The sequence below is a fragment of the Myxocyprinus asiaticus genome, chromosome 37 (assembly GCF_019703515.2).
Source record: "Myxocyprinus asiaticus isolate MX2 ecotype Aquarium Trade chromosome 37, UBuf_Myxa_2, whole genome shotgun sequence".
NCBI lineage: Eukaryota > Metazoa > Chordata > Actinopteri > Cypriniformes > Catostomidae > Myxocyprinus > Myxocyprinus asiaticus.
In genome coordinates, this window is record NC_059380.1 from 25,934,187 (window position 1) to 25,956,360 (window position 22,174).

General features: G+C 35.8%; 1 protein-coding gene across 2 annotated transcripts in view; it reads left to right on the plus strand.

Moving 5' to 3' along the window:
• LOC127428168 (isoleucine--tRNA ligase, cytoplasmic-like) overlaps window positions 1–19,383 on the plus strand; it is a 165,134-nt gene extending 145,751 nt beyond the window's left edge. For both annotated transcript variants that reach the window (XM_051676316.1, XM_051676317.1), the window contains one exon: window positions 18,125–19,383. In XM_051676316.1, the coding sequence (XP_051532276.1) occupies window positions 18,125–18,207 (83 nt within the window). In that variant the 3' untranslated portion in view covers window positions 18,208–19,383. The remainder of the gene's footprint in view (window positions 1–18,124) is intronic.
• The last annotated feature ends 2,791 nt before the right edge of the window (window positions 19,384–22,174 follow it).

Here is a 22,174-nt window from a genome sequence, read left to right on the forward strand (position 1 = left end):
CATAATGCAGATACGCGATTTAACTGTGTTTGATGGTCAAATACAATTAAAAAGGCCTGTCTTATCGAGGTATTGATAGAAACACAGTCAGTTATGTCTGAAGTATGTGTAAACACCGGGACAAAAAAGCGGATTTTAATCAAATTATCGGATCTGTGTATTAGGACTGTAAATGCAGCCTGATAGACCTGCCACTGTCTATTTCATTCATATTAACAACAACAAAAAGATAACCATTCATTGCTCTTGGCTGGATAACTTCAGCTTTAAAATAAATTATTAATGTATTATAATCATACAGTAAATACCCGTAATGCATGAATGTAAGAATGTTTACTTGAATACTTGATGCTGCTGTTAGAAAGTTTAAGCACTGTTGTACTAATCTTAAATAATAACTTGAAACAATGTTTACCCAATTAATAAATTATTAAAAAACTAGTTTTTGCCTCGAGAATCATCAAATTTGGTATTGGTTCCTACTACTGAAATGGTATCATGACAACACTGCCTACAATGTATATTTAAATTGCACATGGTAGATCTTACTGTAATAGCATTGTGAAAAATTAGATCTCATGCCATAAGTGTGAGCACCCCTGACCTACAGTATAGGAACATGTATTGTGTAAAATGTGCACTTTCACTCCAGGTCAAGGGTTGTGATTAGTTACTCAAAAAAAAAAAAAAATTATCTTCACATTAATAATTACTACTCAAATGTAATCAGATTTCTGACTTTACCGATTACTTCATTGGAAAAGTAATCACATTACAGAAAAGCTTTTGTTTCCACTCAACAAATTCAAAATAATATCTATATTTCCTCCTTGTTCATTGACTCATTAGGCAACGCAGACCCTTCAGCTGTCAGAAAAAGCAAACAGGTTTACATATTAACATAATTCATGTTTTAAATGTATTCTAGAGACATATGTGGAGCCCAAGTAAAACTAAATTAAAGGTGCAGTATGTAAGATTCAGAAACCCTTGTTATTAATGACATCTGTGGCCATTAAGTGAACTGCAGCCTGCTACCTGTTGCTCCATAGGGACGCGAGTGAGCATCGGCCAAAACAATGACGTGACGTACAAAGAGACTGAACGTGATTCACCGACATCATGCTGACAGATGAAATAGCATAATTAAAATTGCACAGTTATGATTGTTTTACTACAAACTTTGAGACTAAACTAAAACTACTTATCAGCTAACATAGCATACTGATACACACATACAGCTGCATACTACCGAACTTTACCAGACAGTTTACTGTTGCACTGCACTGTTATGTTGCACTATTGTATGTTTTGTATGTCATATGTTGTACTACGATCAAGAAACCAGCGTATTTGCTTAAATGTATCCTGTATACCTGACTTTTAGTATAAAGAGAAGATTGTTGAAATTATTTGAAAGTTACGAAACAAGGTAGCGTCGGCGTTAGCAGGCAAGATCAAGTTAGCTAAAATTACACAGATCAATCCTTATGGCACTATATTTCACATGCTTTGCAGTTATGTAAGCTTACCGGTCCAATAAGGAGAACGCCAATTCAGCGTCTGTTTTGATCCCCAAAACCGAGCAAAGTTCCCAAGAAGGAATCAAATGCCCTGCTGATATTCACTCTAGTTTTCGCTCGACCACGATCACGTTCCCGCTTTGCCAGACGGGATTCAGTAGAAGGCTCTCGGGAGTGCGCATAAACGTCACATCCTTTGGATTTTCCCAGCAAAAGCGACCCACTCCCTTCACATGAAAATCAGTCTACCGGCTTTAATAGGCAACCTAGGAAGTCTGGGAAGGGCTAATTTTTTAAGTTGCATTACAAGCCGTTCACACATTGGCAAAAAAAAAGGCGAATATTACATGAAAATTGTTACATACTGCACCTTGAATCATTTGAAATGTAATGCGCTTCACTACTTTTGTACTCAAAAAGTAATTCTGTTACAGTAGTTAATTACTTATTTTGACTTCACCCAACACTGCAGCTGACCATGTAATTAATGTAATTATTATTGTTGGAAATGAGGAGTCTTGTTTTATGATTAAAAAAAAAAAAAAAGATTTATGTATTTATTTACTGTATTTTCCGAAAATAAAATCGCATCGGGTTTAAACTGGTTGCATAAAATACTTTGTAAAGGCAAAATATTCTGAACTGGCAAATTTAAAACGCTTCTACCGTCTCTATGCATTCTCTATGTTTTCATCTGTTTGGTGCGCGTGTTTGACCAGCCGACATCAGTTACGTTTAAATTATGTATATAAATCGCTTCGGACTATAAGTTGCAGGACCTTTCAGATCATGAAAAAAATCTGCGACATATATTCCGGGAAAAAAACTGTATTTATTTTGTGGAATTTGATCATTTTCCACGGCACACCTGACAGTCTTTCACGGCACACTAGTGTTACATAGCGCTTCCACTTCACTCTAGACCTTTTCCACTGTGACATGAAAACATCCTCAGAGTTTGTCATATGAGGTCAGACACCAAGGTCATCAGTGTTAACTTCTTCACCTTTATATTCAGTGTTGGGTGTAATGCATTATAAAGCAGTGCGTTACTGTAATCTGATTACATTTTGTGGTAACACAGTAATGTAACGTGTTACTTAACAAAATTAAGTAATCTGATTACAGTTACAGACATGAATAAAATTAAGTTACTTGGATTACACATTTATTACTAAAACAATAATATTAAGTAGAATGCATTTTAAAATTATTACATTCCTATGTTAGTACTTTTATGTGTGTTGCTGTGTCAGCTAATGAGCATGCGCTCTAACAAACAACCACGGCATAGAGGACACGTATAGAGGCGACGGCAGATGAGTGAGCAGCATTACTGTGGATGCAGTGGAGTGTAGTTGTTTATTCAAACTGAAAACGAAAGTGAAGCATTTCAAGTTTTCATGCGCTCACAATCAATCTCAGCAAGCTCTGTGTCAGCATGCTCCAAGCCCTGGCTGGAGGAGAGAGGCACACAAGGCTGGGCCGGCAACAAATCCTCCTCAAATCTCCGCGCTCTGCCCCATCCTCGCACGTCTCCCTCGGGTGTCCCTGTGCAGCTGCCGCGGGAGGAGAGGGGATCGGCTTCGGCTGTATATGGAAAACAGCACACGTTCCTGTCTGACAGAGGAATGTATTGCTCACAAGTTGGAAACATTTGCAGAACGGCGTCTTGAAAAAGATGTTGCTAAGCAAATGGCTCTTATGTTCTTTATGTACTGTACAAAATTAAACACAGACACAATGCAATAGCGTTACAGATGTGCAAGTGATAAAGGATACTCAATTCGTCCAAGCACAAGCCGGGGGGTAGAAATAATCCACTCGCTGTAAAGTTGTGTAAACGCACACATGCTGCACATGTACACACACAAACAGACATACATGCACACAGACATGCATGATTTAACACACAAGCAAACCTGTATATGCACGCCGAAAAGAAACAACAAGCATTCAAATACACAATGGTTTTACTATCAAAGCTGTCTGCAAATGGGTTTTCAGAAATGTTTTCACTTCATTAGTATTCTTTTTCAGTCTTTCACACCAACACAAACACAGGTAAACAAGCTTACTGTACACATACATGCCACACACAGCTAAGAAGGTTGTAGATAGCAGACACACACACACACACACACACACACACACACACACCTGAAGATACCACTACAGCATATTTGAGATAAGAAAGTTAATTTGCATTTTTAGAAATGCATTGGATCTCTTTTGCCAGGTTGCTGTCTTTGTCATATTGCTGTAATTTGGTTAATATTTCAGTCAATATTAAAGAACTAAAAGAGCTATTAGTGTCACATTTGTTGTTTTTTTCCTGCAGGTTTCATTGGTTTTAGAGAGTAACTTAAAAGTAAAGTAATTAGTAATCTAATCACTTTCCAGATTAAGTAATTGGTAAAATAATGTAATTTAAATTTTTTCCCCCAAAAGTAATTAGTAATCAGTAGTGGATTACTTTTTTGAAAGTAGTGTACCCAACACTGTTTATATTTGATTTGCTTTACATGCCCTCATCCTTGAAAACCAACAAAACTATGCAAGCTAAAAGGAAACATTGCGTGTATGGTGATTTATTAGCTGCCGAGAGTATAAACCATCGAAGTTCAAGAGACAATTTGAAACCAAACACTAAAAACACTATAAAGACAAGCCTGTTGAGTTTTTAAAAAGAAACCAATGGGATCTAAAGACATGACAACCAATCCCCTGGCTGATCCTGACATAGGTGATATAGGCAGTCGCCTAGGGCTGCAGCATTCTTTGGTGTTCCCCATCAGTGTTGGGAATTAACTAATTAAAGGCAGCTACAGTACTAACTTAATTACATTATACAGTTAAAATCCTCTTTTTTTATAATTTCACAATGGGGTAGCTTTTCCAGGAAAAAGCTACTTTTTCTAACAAGTAATATTAATTATTTTATTTTTTTTACAGTGTGAAGAATTTCCATGTTTCTATTGATCATGGTATAAATATTGGGGGGTGTTGTACTTGCTTGTTTTGATTATTAATGGGTTACCTCCCTCCATCCCCCTGGAATCTATGCCCCTGCCCGAGGTATTATTTTTTTGTTTGTTTGAACATCGGGAGGCTATTTCCAGTCATACCAGTGCAGATCCTATCTACTTGAATGGAGAAAGACCAAAATCTCAAAAACGGCTGGTCAAGATTACGATCAAAGAACATATTTCAAATCAGCAATCAAATCTGGCAATACTGGTATCATAAAAATGCTTCTTTTACCTCATATTACGCAAAAAAATTTAATTTTCCCAGCTTGTATAGCTAATGTGCATAAGCGTCTTTGAGTTGATTGACAGGTGATGTCTGTATCTAAAAGGTGATTGGCTCTTTTAACTGTAAGGCAGGACTTCCTTTCTACATCTGTTGACCGTTGTGCATTCAGAGCTCTTTGGTTGAGTGTTCTAATTTCTCCCATTCATTTTAATAGAAGTGGCCCATCTCTGCTAAATAATCTCTGGTTCAGTGTACATATGCGCTGGTCCCGTGAGTGCTGCTCCGGGGCTCGAGATATTCCCCATTCATTTTCTCCATTGTCATTTCACCATTAACAGACTGGGTGATTACATGAGAGAAGACAAGTTGTACCGTATCTTTCAACATACCCTTGTTGATACGTTCATTCATGTTTTTTTTTCGTACTATAAATTGGAGAGAAAGAGCATTGTTCCCCACTCTGTTTGAATGGCCAGCTGCCGCAATCTGTCACACACACCATTAAAGAGCATAAATACTACATTTATTGTTTGAATTTCGAGATAACAGTGACAATTTAAAAGCTTAAAATAAATCGTGTTTCTCCCAAAAATTACATCTGACTCAAATGATGGAACGTGACACAAAGTGTGCATTTGTAGCTGTAACCGCTGCTGTCCTGTGCTTTCTCTCTGCGTTGCTGTGTGTATTTTTTTTATTTTATTTTTTTATAAAATAAAAAATGGCATTATTTAAACAGACTGAATCCAAAAAAAAAGAAAAAAGAAGATGGGGGCAGAATCATTTCTACAGTAAATTATATATTACAAGAAGATCTTACAGTTTTGTTACATTTTGACTTTTCATTTTTGTAAGGGCTTCTGAAAAGTGTTTTAATTCATTCCTGAATATAATAAACAGAGGAGGGGATTTAAAGAATCTACATTTATGTATAAAATATTTTGCCAATATTATAATGTTATTAATCAAATAAAACAAAACATGGCAGTCTTTGGTTATCCCATACATTATATTTCGTAAGGTGAAAGTGAAACCATCAGCAACCACATATTTTTCTATCAGCCAATCCTGAAATGCTCTCCAAAAGGCACTAGAGAAATTGCACAAAAAAAATACATATTCTGTATCTTCATAAGAGCAATTACAGAAATGACAAGGCACATTTTCAAGATTACATTTTAGATTTAGGAATTTATTAGAAGGATATATTTCATTTAATATTTTGAAGTGTGTTTCTTTCGCTTTGGGGGGGAAGAGGAAATCTTAAATAGGCTGTTCTAGAATATTTTACCATATGTTTATCAAATATATGATCTAATTTATTTCTTAAAATTTGATAAGGATAGCAAGTTTTGATTATAACCTGTCTGTATGTATTTGTTAGTGCAGTGTTTATTCTTAAATTCAATATCACCAACATATATATATATATATATATATAGGGAAGAACTGCAGTAACTTTTGAATAAGAAAGGGAACATCTCATTTTATACCAGAAGGTATTGCATTAATAACAGTGAAGAATTGTTTCGGATGACAGGCAAACCCGTGTTTTAAAGTGAAAGCATTATAATCTAAAGTGTTACCATTATCATCCATTAAGTCCATTACAGACCAGATGTTTCTACTTAACCAATCTTCATAAAATAGAGATTTGTTTCTATATAAAAAATACTTGTTATTCCAGATAGGAGTATTGTGGGGTGTAAAATTGTGTGTGTGTGTGTGTGTGTGTGTGTGTGTGTGTGTGTGTGTGTGTGTGCGCGCGCGCGCCAATTTCCAAAATAATAAGACTTGTTGATGGAAAGCTGATAGTTTCACCGGGAGTTTGGATAAATCATAGTCACACTTGAGAAGAAAGTGAATTCCACCTAATTTTCTAAACAAAGCTGAAGGAACTGCAAACCAAAAGCTATCAACATTACATATAAACATTTGCAGCCACTTAAGTTTTAACAAGATATTAATATTCTCGAATTCAATTACATTCAAACCACCTTGTTCGTAAGATTTGATTATATCAGATTTAAATAAAGTTATACATTTTCTGTTTACTTTTTTTTTATAACAGCTGAGGAGGGAGCCAAAGTGAGAGCGGGATAAATCAGTCTAGATAAATATTCAACTTTGGTCAGCAAAATTCTCCCAGAAATAGAAATATCTCTATGCAACCAGCAATTTAAGATTCTATTGATTTTTTTGTAACTTATTTTCAAAATTTACTTTCATACTAATCTTTAAATCTCTGTTAACTGAAATACCCAAGTATTTCACTGTATCTTTAACTTTGATGTTATACAGAGATGTTACTTCATTGTGGTGTAGGACCATAAGCTTGCACTTGTTGAAATTCAGTTGAAAGCCTGATGCCTTAGAGAAGGAGTTAACTAGTGAGATAGTCAGAGGGATTTGGCCTTTATTTTGTAAAACTAATGTGGTGTCATCTGCTAACTGTCTGATTGCTAAAGTTTTTCCAAATACATTTCATTTCTTTCCCGTTAAATCATGACTAACCAAAGTGGACAACATATCTGCAGCCAAAATAAATAAAAGAGGGGATAATGGGCTACCCTGCCTTATTCCACGACCAATCGGAAATCTTTGTGATGTACCGAAAGGGAGAGATACTGAACTGTTCATGTCTTTATAAATCATTCTTATAACACTAACAAATCGTTCACCAAAAACAAAAAGTTCTAAAGAAAAACATGTTCTAATGTGTCAAAGGCCTTTTTAAAGTCTAAGAATAGAATAAATCCATCATCCTCTATCAAGTGACTGTACTCCACCAAATCCATAACCAATTTTATATTATTATGAATAGATCTCCCTTTAAAGAATCCGGATTGTGACTCATTAATTAAATTATTAATGCCATCTTTTAATCTATTTACAAAAATATGTGTGAAAATTGTATAATCATTGTTGAGCAATGTAATTGGATGAAGATTATCTACATATCTTATCTACATATTATCTGTGAGAACATCAGGACCAGGAGATTTGTTTATCTCAAGTTTTTGAACCGCTAAATCAAGTTCTTCAATCCGTAACCCAACATCACAGCAATCTCTCAATTCGTTGTCAATGAGAGGAATTAAATTGATTATTTTTTCAAAAAATTATTACAATATATTTGGGAGAAATTAGAAGAATACAAGTCACTGTAGAAGCGATGGATTTCCTTGCTTATTAAATTAGGATCTGTGCTTTCAGTATCATTCTCCATTAATGAAAGAATAGCATTTTTAGATTGTCACCTTTTTTCAAATCTACAAAAGTTAGAAGTACTTTTTTCATCCTCTTCTATCCATTTAGCTTTTGAACGTACATATGCACCTTTGGCTATCTTAATGTAAAAATTATCCAGTTCTAATTGTAGCGAAAACATTTAGCTTTTTTCATCATTACTTAATACACTTTTACTACAGTATTTGTTAATATCATAGATAATGTTATGTTCGTGCTGTCTCCTTACTTTAGCAAGTGTTTTGCTATAATTAATAGAAAAATCACAAATTTTAAATTTAAGATACTCCCATCTGGCTTTATGAGAATTGAAGTCATCATTATTATTAATTTTCCGAATTAAATCTTTTATTCTATCACAGAATCCCTCGTTAAGTAAATCAGAATTACATTTCCAATATCCCTTATTTCGTGAAGTGTTATAATTTGGTTTAACTAATAAAGAAATGGCACAGTGATCTGTCAGAGGCGCTGCCGAGATAGTGCAATCTTTTACAAACAACAATAAATTATATGAAATAAGCCAATAATCAGTTCTTGATTTGCTGGAAGCATTGGGTCTTAACCAAGAAAACCATCTGAGATCAGGATTAAGATATCTCCACACATCTATCAATTTAAGATTATTGCAAAAATGGTTAATTAAGGAGGTTGGTTGGGAGGTATCGCTTTTGGGTGGATGACTATCATACAGTATGTCTCATCTGGTACAACATTAAAGTCCCCACCTACAACAATATTATCTGTTGGTAATAACCTCTTTAAATCAGAGATTAAGGAAGAAATCTCAGAAAGCAGATGTTGATTCTGTTTAGCATTATTGTGACTGTATATATTAATCAGAATGAAAAAAATATTTTCAATATCTAAAACCACCACTATCCAATGTCCATTGAGATCAGTTCAAGAAGAAATTATTTCCCCTGGACAGTTATTAAATAAAATTGCAGTTCCTACCGAGTGAGAAGATCCATGGCTAAATAAAACTTTATTTCCCCATTGATTGGACCAAAAAACAGCATCAGTTACATTAGAGTGTGTTTCTTGTAGAAAAGTACAGTGAGAGCCACTACCTTTACAGAATAAGAACATTGCCGTTTTCATTAACATCATTAAATGTTCGGGGCATTCAAAATAAGGTCAAAAGAAAGGCAAATTAACTGGAAACATAAAAGAATAAAGTGTAAAATTACAAAAAGAACAAGCACTGGTATGAAAAGGAACAAGAGTGTCTCAGGGTTGGGTATCAACTAACCCAGAACAAACCTCACAAACCAGTATGTCTCCAAATAATCATATCTAACAGCATCCTACCTGTAATCAGTTCAAGTAAAAGATTATGTTGAGTCAATGCATCTTCCTTCAATGTAACCAAATGGCCCCCAGTAGTAAGCCTTTTTCCCTTCTTTACATGCTTGTTCAATCAAAGGCCACAGCGCAGCACGGGCGTTTCGATCCTCCTTTGTAAGATCTTCCATGAGTCTGACTCCATGGTCCAGGCAGACTGACGAATTCTTCGTCGAATTCCATATTTCATCCCTGTATTTGCGCATTGTAAATTGCACGATCATCTGCCTTGGTTTCCCTGGTTCCTTCCTGCCGATTCGGTGCACTGTGTCAACAATGTCTTGTACTTTCTGTATCAAGTGCGGTGCAATTTCAGCAATAAGGTCAGTCACTTCCCTGTGGGAATCTTCTTCAGGCTTCTCCTTCATGCCATTGATCCGGAGATTCCATCCTCTTTTATACCGCTCAAGATCAGATGTTATGCTCTCCAGCTCTTTGTGTGATGTGGTTAAACCCATGAGCGATTTGCTCGTCTCTAGGCATTTTTCTTTGCCGTCTTTAATTTCAGCAGAATTGAACTCAAAAGTGTTGGAAATCTCTGCTATCATAATACTATTCCTTCGCATTTGATTCGCCATTTCTTCTAATTTTTCATCTTATGAATCAAAACGAACAGTCAGTGAAGTAATGGCTTGCAGCAGAGTTGCACTGTTGATGTCATTGTCGTGAGAACTAGTATTTGACTTAGTAGGAGTGAAATGAGACGAGTCACAACGTCTCTGTTAAATCAGCCTTTACCTCCATCTCTGGGACGTCTGAAACTGACGCTGGGGTTGTATGATGAGGCGGAGGAATAATAATCTTGGGGTGAATCGTGTGCTGAGGAGACTTCCGCATTTTGAGGACAAAAACAATCACGCAATGTCTAAATAAGACTTTGGGTAGGTGTAAATGAGAATTTTGTAACTTTCAAGTCAAAATTGGGAGATTAACAAGGCAGCTCGGTAAAAGCACACGTGCTCAGCCCGCCATCTTAGCCAAGCTCCAAATGTGTGTGTAGATAATGAGACGAGATGCCGGTGACATAATTTTTATAAATAAAAGTCCCACATTGAAATAACTAATTTTGAAATTAATACGAATATTAATTTGTGTAAAAAGTAAAATATTTTACAACACAGATTATTTTAGGATATCACACAATATGGTGAAATTATATTCAGAAACTTTTTATAAAAAAAATACAAATAATAGAAGATGAGTATTAATATCTGCTGCATAGATAATGGTAAAACTTTACATATTAAATGCAGTCTATATGCAATTTGGAACAAAAGACAGCTCTGTTTTTGATATCTGGAGAATATATCTGATATCTGGTGGAAGCGCTTTCCACCACTGAGGAACAGAGAATATGAATGATCGACTTTGACTTTGTGACATGTTGCAATGGAACCACCAGGCGTCGCTCATTCTTAGATCGCAGGGTGCGAGAGGGGACATAGACCTGCAGGAGTGAATTAAAGAGGGTGCTGCTCCATTGGCTGTCCTGAAGGCCAGAGTCAAAGCCAAGTTATTATACAAATCTAAAAACGTGATGCAGTATCACAGAAAAGGAGATGATAGTGTTTAAGCAGATTTAAAATGAGGAACAATGTAAACTGTTAAATAAACACTGCCCTTTCCACCAAAATAAAGGCTCCAAGTATGCCAAAATAAAAGCTCCATGTGAAGGTGAAGTAAATACTACAGAAATATATTACTATTATATAAAAACAAAATCTAATCTTCAAATTTATAATAATTCAATTTTATATTATAATAAAAAACTTGAAAGGAACCCACAATGATAATATTATTAATAATATAATAAAATAATATTCAAATGTGTTCCAAAAAAGTGAGTGAAATTGTACTGTAATTTTTGCATACTTTTGATTCACAAAAATGTTTTAGTAAAAATATTTGTTGGTAAATTCTACTTTTTATTAGGCCGACCGAATTGCTGTATTGGTGCAAATATATAAACAGCAACTGATTCATTGCATGCTGAAGTTCTGTGGTGCCTCAGAACAGTGGTAAAGCACCACTCATTCAGGTTGAACGAAGATATTTGCCAGCTTTTTCAAACAATGTTCACTAATATAGAAAAAATATAGCTCAGATAAAGCAAAAAGTTTCCCGTGTGGCATGACCGCATATATAATTCGATTTGGTCTAGTTCATGGAGAAGCTTGTTGGTTGTGTCAATAATGCAGGGCCATTTGTGCTCATGTTTGATGAGAGCCTCAGTGAGTGCACTGAAAAACAAAAACAAATGGATGTTTATGTAAGATTTTTGGAGTGACATCCAGTCGAGGTACCTTGTGTAGAGTAATGAACATAAGCATAAGTAATGAACTTTAATAACTACTGTAGTCTGCATAAAAATACACACAGTAGGCATACAGTATCAAACCAGCCCTTTACTCTCGCATTAGCAACGTTTCATTTTAATATGTGACTTCATGTTGCATCTAGTGGTGGGTAAATATATGCATTAACCCCGATAGTGATTGAAGTAACGAGCGAGTCTTAAATATTTTTGAAAAGGTCTTGAAAAGGGTATTAAAATGTATTAAATTGGATGAGCTGATACCTGCAGCTATCCTGAAATAACAGACATGGGATCCGAGAAAGACTTTGTTTTATTGGGGGGTTTTTTTGTTAGTTTTTTTCACTTTATTTCCAGATATTCCAGAATTGTTGCTGTGTTTGTTTTCTTTCACTTTCTATCGCGACCTGCAGCGGAATTGTGCTGCAATAGTGGGGTTTCCCTCTTGCATCAAACTCTAGGATTCCTCCAGTGTATGAGCACATATACACAAACGTGAGGGACAGTCGATATTTTACATTGTTGTGTATAAATGGGTATAGTATATAGTGTTACATATTATGATGTTGTCTAAAACAGACAAGATTTGTAAATTTGCAAAAGAAAATGCAAGTGGTGCTTTCCTATGCAAAACTTGCAACCACATTGCTAGGGTGGTTGCCAGGGCATTGCAGTTCAGTTTCTATGGTGTCGTGGGTGGTTGCCAAGGCAGTAGTTAAAGAGTTCTAGCTGGTTGCCAGGGCATTGCTAGGCGCTTACACAAGGGTGTTCTGGGTGGTTGCCAAATGGCCAAGTGAAAAAAGCCCACCTCCAAGTCTCAATAGGACTTTTCACACTGCACTTAACCCCGAGTTATCTTCGTTCTAAACACCGCTTTTAACCCTGGGTAACGCAGCGTTTCACACTTGTAATTTTGAAAGGTGGTTAGCATCGCTTTTTACTCCGGAGCAGGGTTAGCTCCGCATTTGCGGGGTCAACCCTGTGTTGCGGTGCCAATGGTATACAGTGTAAAAACGATGTGATGTTATTAGGGTTGCGTGGTTTACCAGTGATAACGAAGTACCACGAAACCAAAAAAATTTAAACGGTACGATATCATCTTGTTGCTAATTTCGGTACCATATTACAGTATGCTATCATTAACAAAATGATATGAGATGTGACAGTTTTGAGATGAAATCAATGACAAAAAAACCCTCTGGATATGGCCAAGAGTGATCTTTAAACAGCAGAAGGATGTAATTTAATTAAATAATATACAGTCACATGCGCTGCACGCTACAGAATGAACAAGAGGTGCCGCTCTGCTCTGTCATATGATTCCCACACACACACACATGGGCGCATGCATGCACACACACCAACACAAACTCAACACACTGCTGGTGCTAAATTTTCATGCAGTGTGTTTAGAATATAAACAGCTGTTAACACTTAAATGAGCTCCTCGGGTGCAGCTCAGAGATTTCAGCTCAAGAGTCGCGACGGGAGTATCCCAGCATTAATGGGAAGATTGATATAACTAACCCGAAAAACAGGAAGAACTATAAGGTCTGTCAAAATAAAAGTCCCACTAACATGAAAGCTCTATTCAAATGGATGCATGTTTTAAGACAGAAAAATAGAACTACTGTATACAGTTTTAATATTCAGAAAGTAGCAAAAATACTCATAATAATAATTATGTAATATTAAATGGTTGTATTATTATTATTATTATTATTATTATTATTATTATTAATATCTGTAAGCAATATCACAAGCAGCCTTGTGCCACAGGTGATCAGATTTCTTTTTTTCATTAATGTTTTCATTAATACTGTAAAGCTCTGTTATGCAGTATTTTATTTTACCAAAAATATTTTTTTTGTAAAAAACAAAAAACAAAATCATAATAATTATTATATTTTTATTTGGGTAAAACTGTATGTATCAATTTGGTTAAACACCATTTGATCATAATATTTCATTAAAACCTTTAACATGGAATCTAGAAAAATTAAAACGGAAAACGCATAATTTGAATCTGTAAGAGTTATGCAGTTCTCAAGTCATTTTTTGTGTAATTTCATAAAAAATCTGAGGTTTTTATTTGTTGATTATAGTATTGATTTAGTATCGATACCGAAGTACCAGGGCTGGTATTGTACCGAAGCCAAAATTTTGGTATCGGAGCAACCCTAGGTTTTAGAATAATTCAGAAAGTTGTTTAGACAACCAATCATATAAAGCCTCGGTACTTACCTCATTAAATATTAATACACTTTGTACTGTCTCTGAAACTTTCACACGCTGTTTACATCCTCCGTCTGAGGGAAACCGGTAAAGTATTGAACAGTGCTGGCAAACACGATAACCGCCTTGATGAAGACAGAATTCTGTGTTTTGCAGTGTATTTCAGAAGACAAAAGACAAACAGAGCTGAATTGCTTGGCGACATTTCCACAGAAGAGTGAGAAATGTATAGCAGCAGATAGAGTGCCAAAAAGGGGCGGGAGCTCCAAATCGCCAGCAAAGATATAGGGAGCCCCTTACCTAACCCTTTCCTTAACACTAACCGTCTGTGGAGATATCGCCCCCTTTTGGAGTTGGCACAAGCCCCTTTTGGAGTAACTCTCCCCCCTTCTGGAGATTCCGCCCCCGTTTGGAGATCTCCGGTCTGCAGCTATACCTACTTGAGTAGAGCAGGGCAGCTCCATTGACAGGTTATGTGTCCGTCGTGAGCTGTATTCGTCCAATCATTGTTATCGACACCACAAATATGCAAATAAGAATGTGAAAGTTTATGAACGAACCGTGTGAAAAATAGGAACATGGATACCCAGGATTAATTATTAATCCAGGGTAAAGTATGAAAAGTGTTAAACATAAAACAGGATAATCCAGGATTCCGTTTACCCGGGGTTTAGAATAACCCGGGTTAATGATTTTAAGTGTGAAATGGCCTTATAATATTCTGGCCCCTAGATAAGGTTTGGGTCCCTCCTTCAATGTAAGGGCTGTATCATTTTTAGCATCCACCAGATGAAAATTTTATGTGTGGTCAAATCAGAAAAGTAATAGCACAACTCTCCTCAACAAGCACCATGATTTGAGATATCATTCATGTCTATATCACAAACAGTGCATGTTTGCCTTAGCACAGAACAGAACTAAAGCCAAAAATCCCCTTTAAATCAATTTCCAATCAAGGATAGTCAAATGATTGTGTGAGTTGCACCCATACTTATGGGAGTCTAGCGTAACCTTAGATAGATATCTACCATTTCTAAGGAGGAAAACCTGAGAGACTGAGGATGAAGGCCATCTTTATTCTTTAAATCAGCTCTGTCTCATGTATCTGACAGTAGTACTCAAAAGGCTTCTGGGATATGACCCACTTTCTTTAAGACACCAACAAACAAATACATCTTCATCTGTTCTATTGGGCTCTAGACAAATAATACAAGTCTTATTTTTGCTGACTAACAGTGTTCTGGGCTGAGAAGACAAATATGGAAGAATGGAAATATGTCTCTCAGTTCCACATTTTTTGCAGTTGTATCGATCTACTTATTTTCGTGTGGGGACAAACTTCAGAATAGAAGAGAAATGAAGACAAGAAGTAACAACACTATAAATAGGTAAAAAGGTGGTCCGATTTGTTGTTGCCAGAATTTTACCGGAAAAATAATGACAACATTTCAGGGATTTGCCGCTTCATACACAGATGCAAGTGAAGGCTTTACAGTGCAAACCAGAAGCCATACATCAGCACTGTCCAAAAGGGATATAAAGAAGAACAGAGGAATTGTGTTTTGTGGTCCAACGAGTCCACATTTCAATTTTTTTTTTTTTTTTTTTTTTTTTTAAACCAGTAAACATGTTCTCCGGGCCATTATGTAAAAGGACCATCTAAGCTGTAATCAGCATCAGGTCCAAAGCCACTGTCTGTCATGGTATGGTGGTGTGTCTGTGCCCAGAGGCATGGGCAGCTTTTACATCTGTGAGGGCACCATTAAGATAGAAAGATATAAAATTTGGGAGCAACATACAGCTCTTGAAAAAAATTAAGAGACCACTGCAAAATTATCATTTTCTCTGGATTTACTATTTATAGGGATGTGTTTGAGTAAAATTTAAATTTTTGTTTTATTCTATAAACTACTGACAACATTCAACATTCAAAACAGAACACCACATTTTAATTGCACTTAATTTTTTTTCCAGTTTCATTTGAATTTTTTGTTAAAATAAATAAAAAAAAGTTAAAAGTTAGAAATCAAGATGTCTTCCTTTATCGTGTAAGCTTAACCCTAACCCTTCTTAACGAAAATTACCACCTAGCGTTCAACCAGCGGTAATACCGGTGTTTGTCGGATTCCTGTGGAGTTATTTTTTTTCTGCGACCAAACGACCAATCAAAACTTGGTCGACCAAGACACTTCTCATCGACTAACGTTTGGTCGACTATTAGGGGGCAGCCCTACTGTTTATGCTACAGACATGAATGATATCTCAAACTGTTTGGCTTATTGAGGAAAGGTATCCTATTACTTAAAGCTGCAAAATGTAACTTTTGGCCCTCTAGCAGTTGATGCATAGAACTGCAGGTTACTTGCAGAGGAACACTGTTATGGTAATTACATCAGTCGGGCTTTGGCACTGCTGTTCTGCAAGGATAAGTCTGATGGTTTAAGGAGTACCAGTGTAACCATGGTTACAGGTGATCAACTTATCAGAGCGAATGTCACTAACAACAACAAAACTTGCCCCTCCCCTAAACAAAAATAAAAATAATATAAAATAATGAAAGGAAGAAAACGATGAAAATCCGAAAAATGTCTTATTAGCAGGTAAGTAGCATATCTTCCGCTGTTGTTTTAACATATTGAAAACAATTGTTTCAAAATAAATAATGTTACAAAAGTTAGGCAACACTGACACTAGACAATGATTGCTAGTCATATCAGTTAAAGTCAAACGGTGGAGACGGTGCAAACAGTGGAAACTATTATAACTTAGCTAGCAGGCAAATAGACTAAGGTAGTAACTGGTTTAAAGATTGGCATTGTCACCAGCATAAAGTTTTTTTTTTTTATTTTTTTTTTATTGTCCTTCCTTCCTCAAAAATAAGATCAAGCACTGTAGTACCACAATCCATAATAAAATGCCCCATTAGCGTGGCTAACGCTATCTAACGAACTACCGTGCTAAGAGAGCTACCTAGCTAACTATCAGTCCAAAAAAATATCTTACCTGTCGAGCAAGAAAAAGCGGTTTTAAATCCTTTCAGATCTCAGAGTTGTCACCACCTCTGAAAAAGCCAAGCTGATGTTGTTTTTTGTTTTAGTACGGTCATTTTCCCTTTTTGCTTGCAGACTCTTCTGGGTTCGATGTTTCTTTATTTTGAAAACAGGTCACTCCAATAGGAACCCGAGCCATATATAAGGACCGGAATATCATAGAGATGTTGGCCAGTAAGAAACCACCTACAAACCACTCAAAACACCCTAGCAATGCCCCAGCAACCACCCACAAAACCCTAGGAACCATCCACCCAGGCATCACCATGGAAAGTTTTGCACGGGCAGGCAACACTCGCATTTACTTGAGAATATTTAAAGTAATTTCACTTACAATAAGTAACTGATAAGTAATTTGTCAAACTATTGTGGATTAACAACTTGATTCAGTAATTCCATTATTAGCATTTTTGGCTTTTCTGCCTTTCAACTAGTCATGTTTTCATCCAAGTTACAAATGTAATTCATGCAAAAAAGCGAAATATCTCAAAAACATTTTGCAAATAAAACAGCGTTTCCATCCCACGTGTTCAAGAGAAAAAAAACCGTCACTTCCTGGGGAAATTGGCACATAATAAAAATTGTAGCTACTGGAGAAGGCACTGTGGTTCTTTTGTTCAATGTAATAATGTACTTGCGGTTTAGTGTGCAAACAAAACGCTCTCACAAACCTCATGTTTGCATGCGATCGGCAGCAGATGCCTTATATCTGGTAACGAACGTGTATCAGGCAGTTCTGGGAGGTAATTATGGACGGTCATTTTGATGACGGGCTTTGGCTCCGGCATTAAAGAATGACAAAAGTAACATTTGAGATGCTATGCGATATTCTCTAAGTGAATTATGTATTCACATGGCTTGATGAGACTCAGGCATTTGAATTTTGAGGCACATCTGTATTCTTATATAAATTCTAAGCTTAATGTGTTTCCATCATAGTTAATGCGCTTGTCTTATTGAATAAAATGTATCCACCTCAAGCAAGCATTTGTTTTTTTATGCGCAATTTGGAGATTTTATTCATATTTTGGTGTTTCCATCCACCATTTCGCATAAAATATGTAGATGAAAACCCAATTTATGTTAGCAGTTCTGATTATTTGCCTATGCTTATTGCACATGTTAAACTCATTGTTTTTATCTTTCAGAATTGACAGAGACATCCTCTCTAAAGACACTGAACACGAAGACCCTGTTTGTGCAAGTTCAACCAACTACTGCAGAAACATAGTGACCTTAGACATCCAGCAGTCTTTCTCACTTAACACGAATCAGATTGAAGAAAATACTGTCTACATTTAATAAAGTTACAGCTACACCTCTCTTTTTTCCGACATCTGTTGATCATGAAAGTCATCTCATTATTTTCTTGGCTTTGAATTAATGGTGAATAATGTCATGTTCAAATAAATCAATCCATAACTGTTCATGTCTGTTTAGAAAAGGTAGAAACTGATATTCTCTGATATACTGAAACCGATATACTGTTACTCTCAGATGTGCAAGACTTGAACTGTACTTTGCATTTATGTTTTCTTGTGGGGAAACTTTGAATAAGCCTTTTGATGGGAAATAAAACATTGCTTTTAAAATATTCAGTGAATTATTCATTTGACATTCTTTATCAGCAGGTATCCTCAGACACATTACAATAAATGTAATAATTTTTTATATAATAATTGCCTATTTGGTAGTAGATCAGCTGAGTGAATACTAAAGCTATAATAAGGATATGTGTTTTGTCATATTTAGAATATTCAGTTTTCATAAAAATGGGAATATTTGCTAATATAGAAATCATCCTCATGGTGGAAGAAAAAATATACAGTTGCTGGATTTTTGTTGATGTGTTTTAGAAAAAAATTCTTAAATAAGTTGACATCAGCTAGTGATTGTTTAAAGTCATTTTTAACGTATTAGGGACACAAATGGCACTCTGAAAGGACTTCCTGTTCTCTGTCTATCTGGCTGTTGAAAGGGGACATCCTTGAATTGCGATGACTTGGTCTTTTGCTGGCAGTGTAGCCGAGTGAATTGTAAACACATTTTTAGCCATCTGTCTGCTCTCCACCCAGTCCGTCTGAAGTCACTGGAGGAGCACAGAGTGCGTTCAGTCAGCATCTGCTACACACTCTCAGCATGCCCATCTTCACTGCAAAGCCATCTCTAATAATTAAACTATTGAGAGTCTCCTGCATGCACATAAATCTGGAACTGGATGAGACACTTTCAATTGGAGTCTCTCTGATCTATGTAGTGAACATTGTCAAGTGCCCTCCAAAACGTTTGGAAGATAAAAAGGGACAAAAACAGTTCTGTCAATTTTGGGTGCTGAATGTCAATGCAAAAACGTGTCTTATTTAATTTGCACACAATCCAGTTAAACCAGGTTCTATTTGTGCTTTCATTGCTTTGTGTATTTCAATTAATTTAATTATTTTCAGCACAAACATGTTTCATTTGATGTGTAAATGAGGCTTATTATAGATACTGTAAAAAAAGCTTTATTCACAAAAGTCAACACTTGTTGCCTGATGCAGTTAACTTAATGCTGTTACCAGCTATACAACCAAAAGTGTGGCATCATATCCATGTTGTAAATATCTTTCCATCTGAATTGCTACGGAAAATGAAAGCAATGCATTTGCTATTTTGTGAAGATGAGGTGCAGGGTAAATAGTGGCCAGCCATTATGACAACTTAGGATCATGCCACAGTGTTGGCAGAAAACTATCTGTTGGCAAAATCAAAAATAAAATAAGAGAAGGTTATTAACCAATAGGCTAAATTTGACTTTTTCTTTTATTGTTTTATTGTTTGCATAATACAAATGCATGATCTGGGATAAGAAAGAACAGTCAGTATCCTAATTGCAGGTGCATTGGTCATAGAAACTACTGAATTACATAATGTCAAGGGGAGTAGCCACAAAAGTCACAAGAGAAAATGCCAAACATGGCATGCATCACCAAAGAGGAACAGTGGTCACAAATCGAAAATCACCAACAGGCGTAGATGCGCATTTCTTAGGATAGTTGCTAAATGCTAGCCTCAAAAATTAGCCAAAAACTGAGTCGGCACCTTTGACCCAGTCTTAAAACCTGTTCCTTCACCAAAAAATTATGCCAATTGGAAATCACTTCAATTCAAGGTCAAAGACTTATATCATGGTTTAGAGAGCACACAACCTGGACCCCTGAGCAAATTAGTTGGAGTTGTTTGAACTAAGCCAATGTATGCGTTCAACTCCAAATGTTAATTGCCAACTGTTAAACATATTGGGAAATCCAAGTTTGGCCACATGGGAAACAGACTTGGGCTGTGTTTCCCAAAAGTATTGTAAGCTTAAGTTAATCGTAGAGACCATTGGCACCAATGGTTTCTATGATCTTCTTAGGGTTACGGTGCTTTTGGGAAATGCAAACTTGAACCTTAGATTAACAGCTATTACACCTTTTTAAAACAATTTTGACTTGAAATCTCGAAGGAAAATATCCCAGTACACACAGTCAGACTTATGTGACCACATTCCAAGAAGGATTACGACAGCTCTAAAGGCAAATAGGTGGTCCTACTACTTAATGGGTCCTTCGTATTATTGTTTACAGGTGCAAGGGAAGGATTTCCTTCTGTCAGGACATAGTAGTAATGTTTCTTTTAAAGTTGCACATTTATATTTCTGTTTTTCTTAAGTGCAATATATGTTTAATCTATATCAAGTATTAGATTAGGGTCTGAGGAAAGGTGGTTTTAAAGTGAAGGGGATGGCAGTTTAATGTCATAGTTTATTTTTGATAAAATAATGAGAAATTTGTGTAAATAACATTCTTTTGGTAATGTTTATATATATATATATATATATAAACGCACTAACAAGGAGGCTATAAAGCAATGGCCCTAGCCTCGGTCGCTAGTGTGTCTCTTAAAGCCCCGTTCACACCGCCAGCAACATCGTGCGAGACCATCCCATTCATTTTCATTAAGAGCACAGCGACTTCCGGCGAGAAACATACCAAAATTTAAGTCCATTTTTTTTTAACACTAAATCTCCACTTTCACTTTTACATCTGAAAGTCACATGTGGTGCCTGTTTAGTTTCACTTTCACATCTGAAAGTGAAAGTTAACATGGAGATTTAGAGTAAAAAAAGGACTTAAATATTGCTCTGTTTCTTACCCACACCTATTATATCGCTTCTGAAGATATGGATTTAAACACTGGAGTCGTACGGATTACTTTTATGTTTCCTTTATGTGATTTTTGGAGCTACAAAGTTCTGATCACCATTCACTTGCATTGTAAAGGCCTACAGAGCTGAAATATTTTTGTGTTCTGCAGAAGAAAGTTATACACATCTGCAATGGCACGAGGATGAGTAAATGATGAGATAATTTTCATTTTTTGGTGAACTATCCTATAATTTTGTTGCGTTTTGGCTTTACACTTGTGTTGTGTTTTAATTTAGTTATGTGTGGCTTAATTTGGTTGTGCTGTGGTTTATTTCAATTGTGTTTTCAGCTTTTATTTGCTTTGCTAATTTTGTTGTGCTGTGCACCTCTCGGCATCCGTATGCATGTGACTGTATATTTGGTGTCAGATATAGTTTGTCTAATTGTACATTTGTGTTCATGTAATTTGTGTAATATTTAAATTTAGAATATTTAGTGTATGGGTCATTCCTGTGATTCAGTAGCATTTAAACTAGGAATGATTATGTCTTTAACTATATTTGATTAATTGTCTGAATACTACACAACATTAGGCACATATTAAACCTCCAACAAATCATATTTTCACACCTCAGGCATCAAAGTCCTTTTTTTATTTTAATTTTTTCTCAACCCTGTCATGGACATAATGGGAGTGGTTTGAAAATGATTCTACAATAAACATCTGCTCGTGTGTCGCTCATACCAATTTTATAACTACAGATATAAAATGTAACACATTTTTTCCCATTTTTATAAAATGAAGCTACAAATAGGCAAATTGTGTGTCTGTGGTCTCATTATTTTTGTTAAAAAAATAAAATAAAATAAAATTCAGATTTTTAACTAAAAGCCCAGCTTTTTTGTGCTAGCCCTTAACATGTCAAGGTTTGCTCAGCAAATAATATATTGATTTTTAATTTTGTTTCCATTTTAATTATCCAATATTGTCACTCTCGTCTCAACCCTGTCACAACTCTCCCACCACTA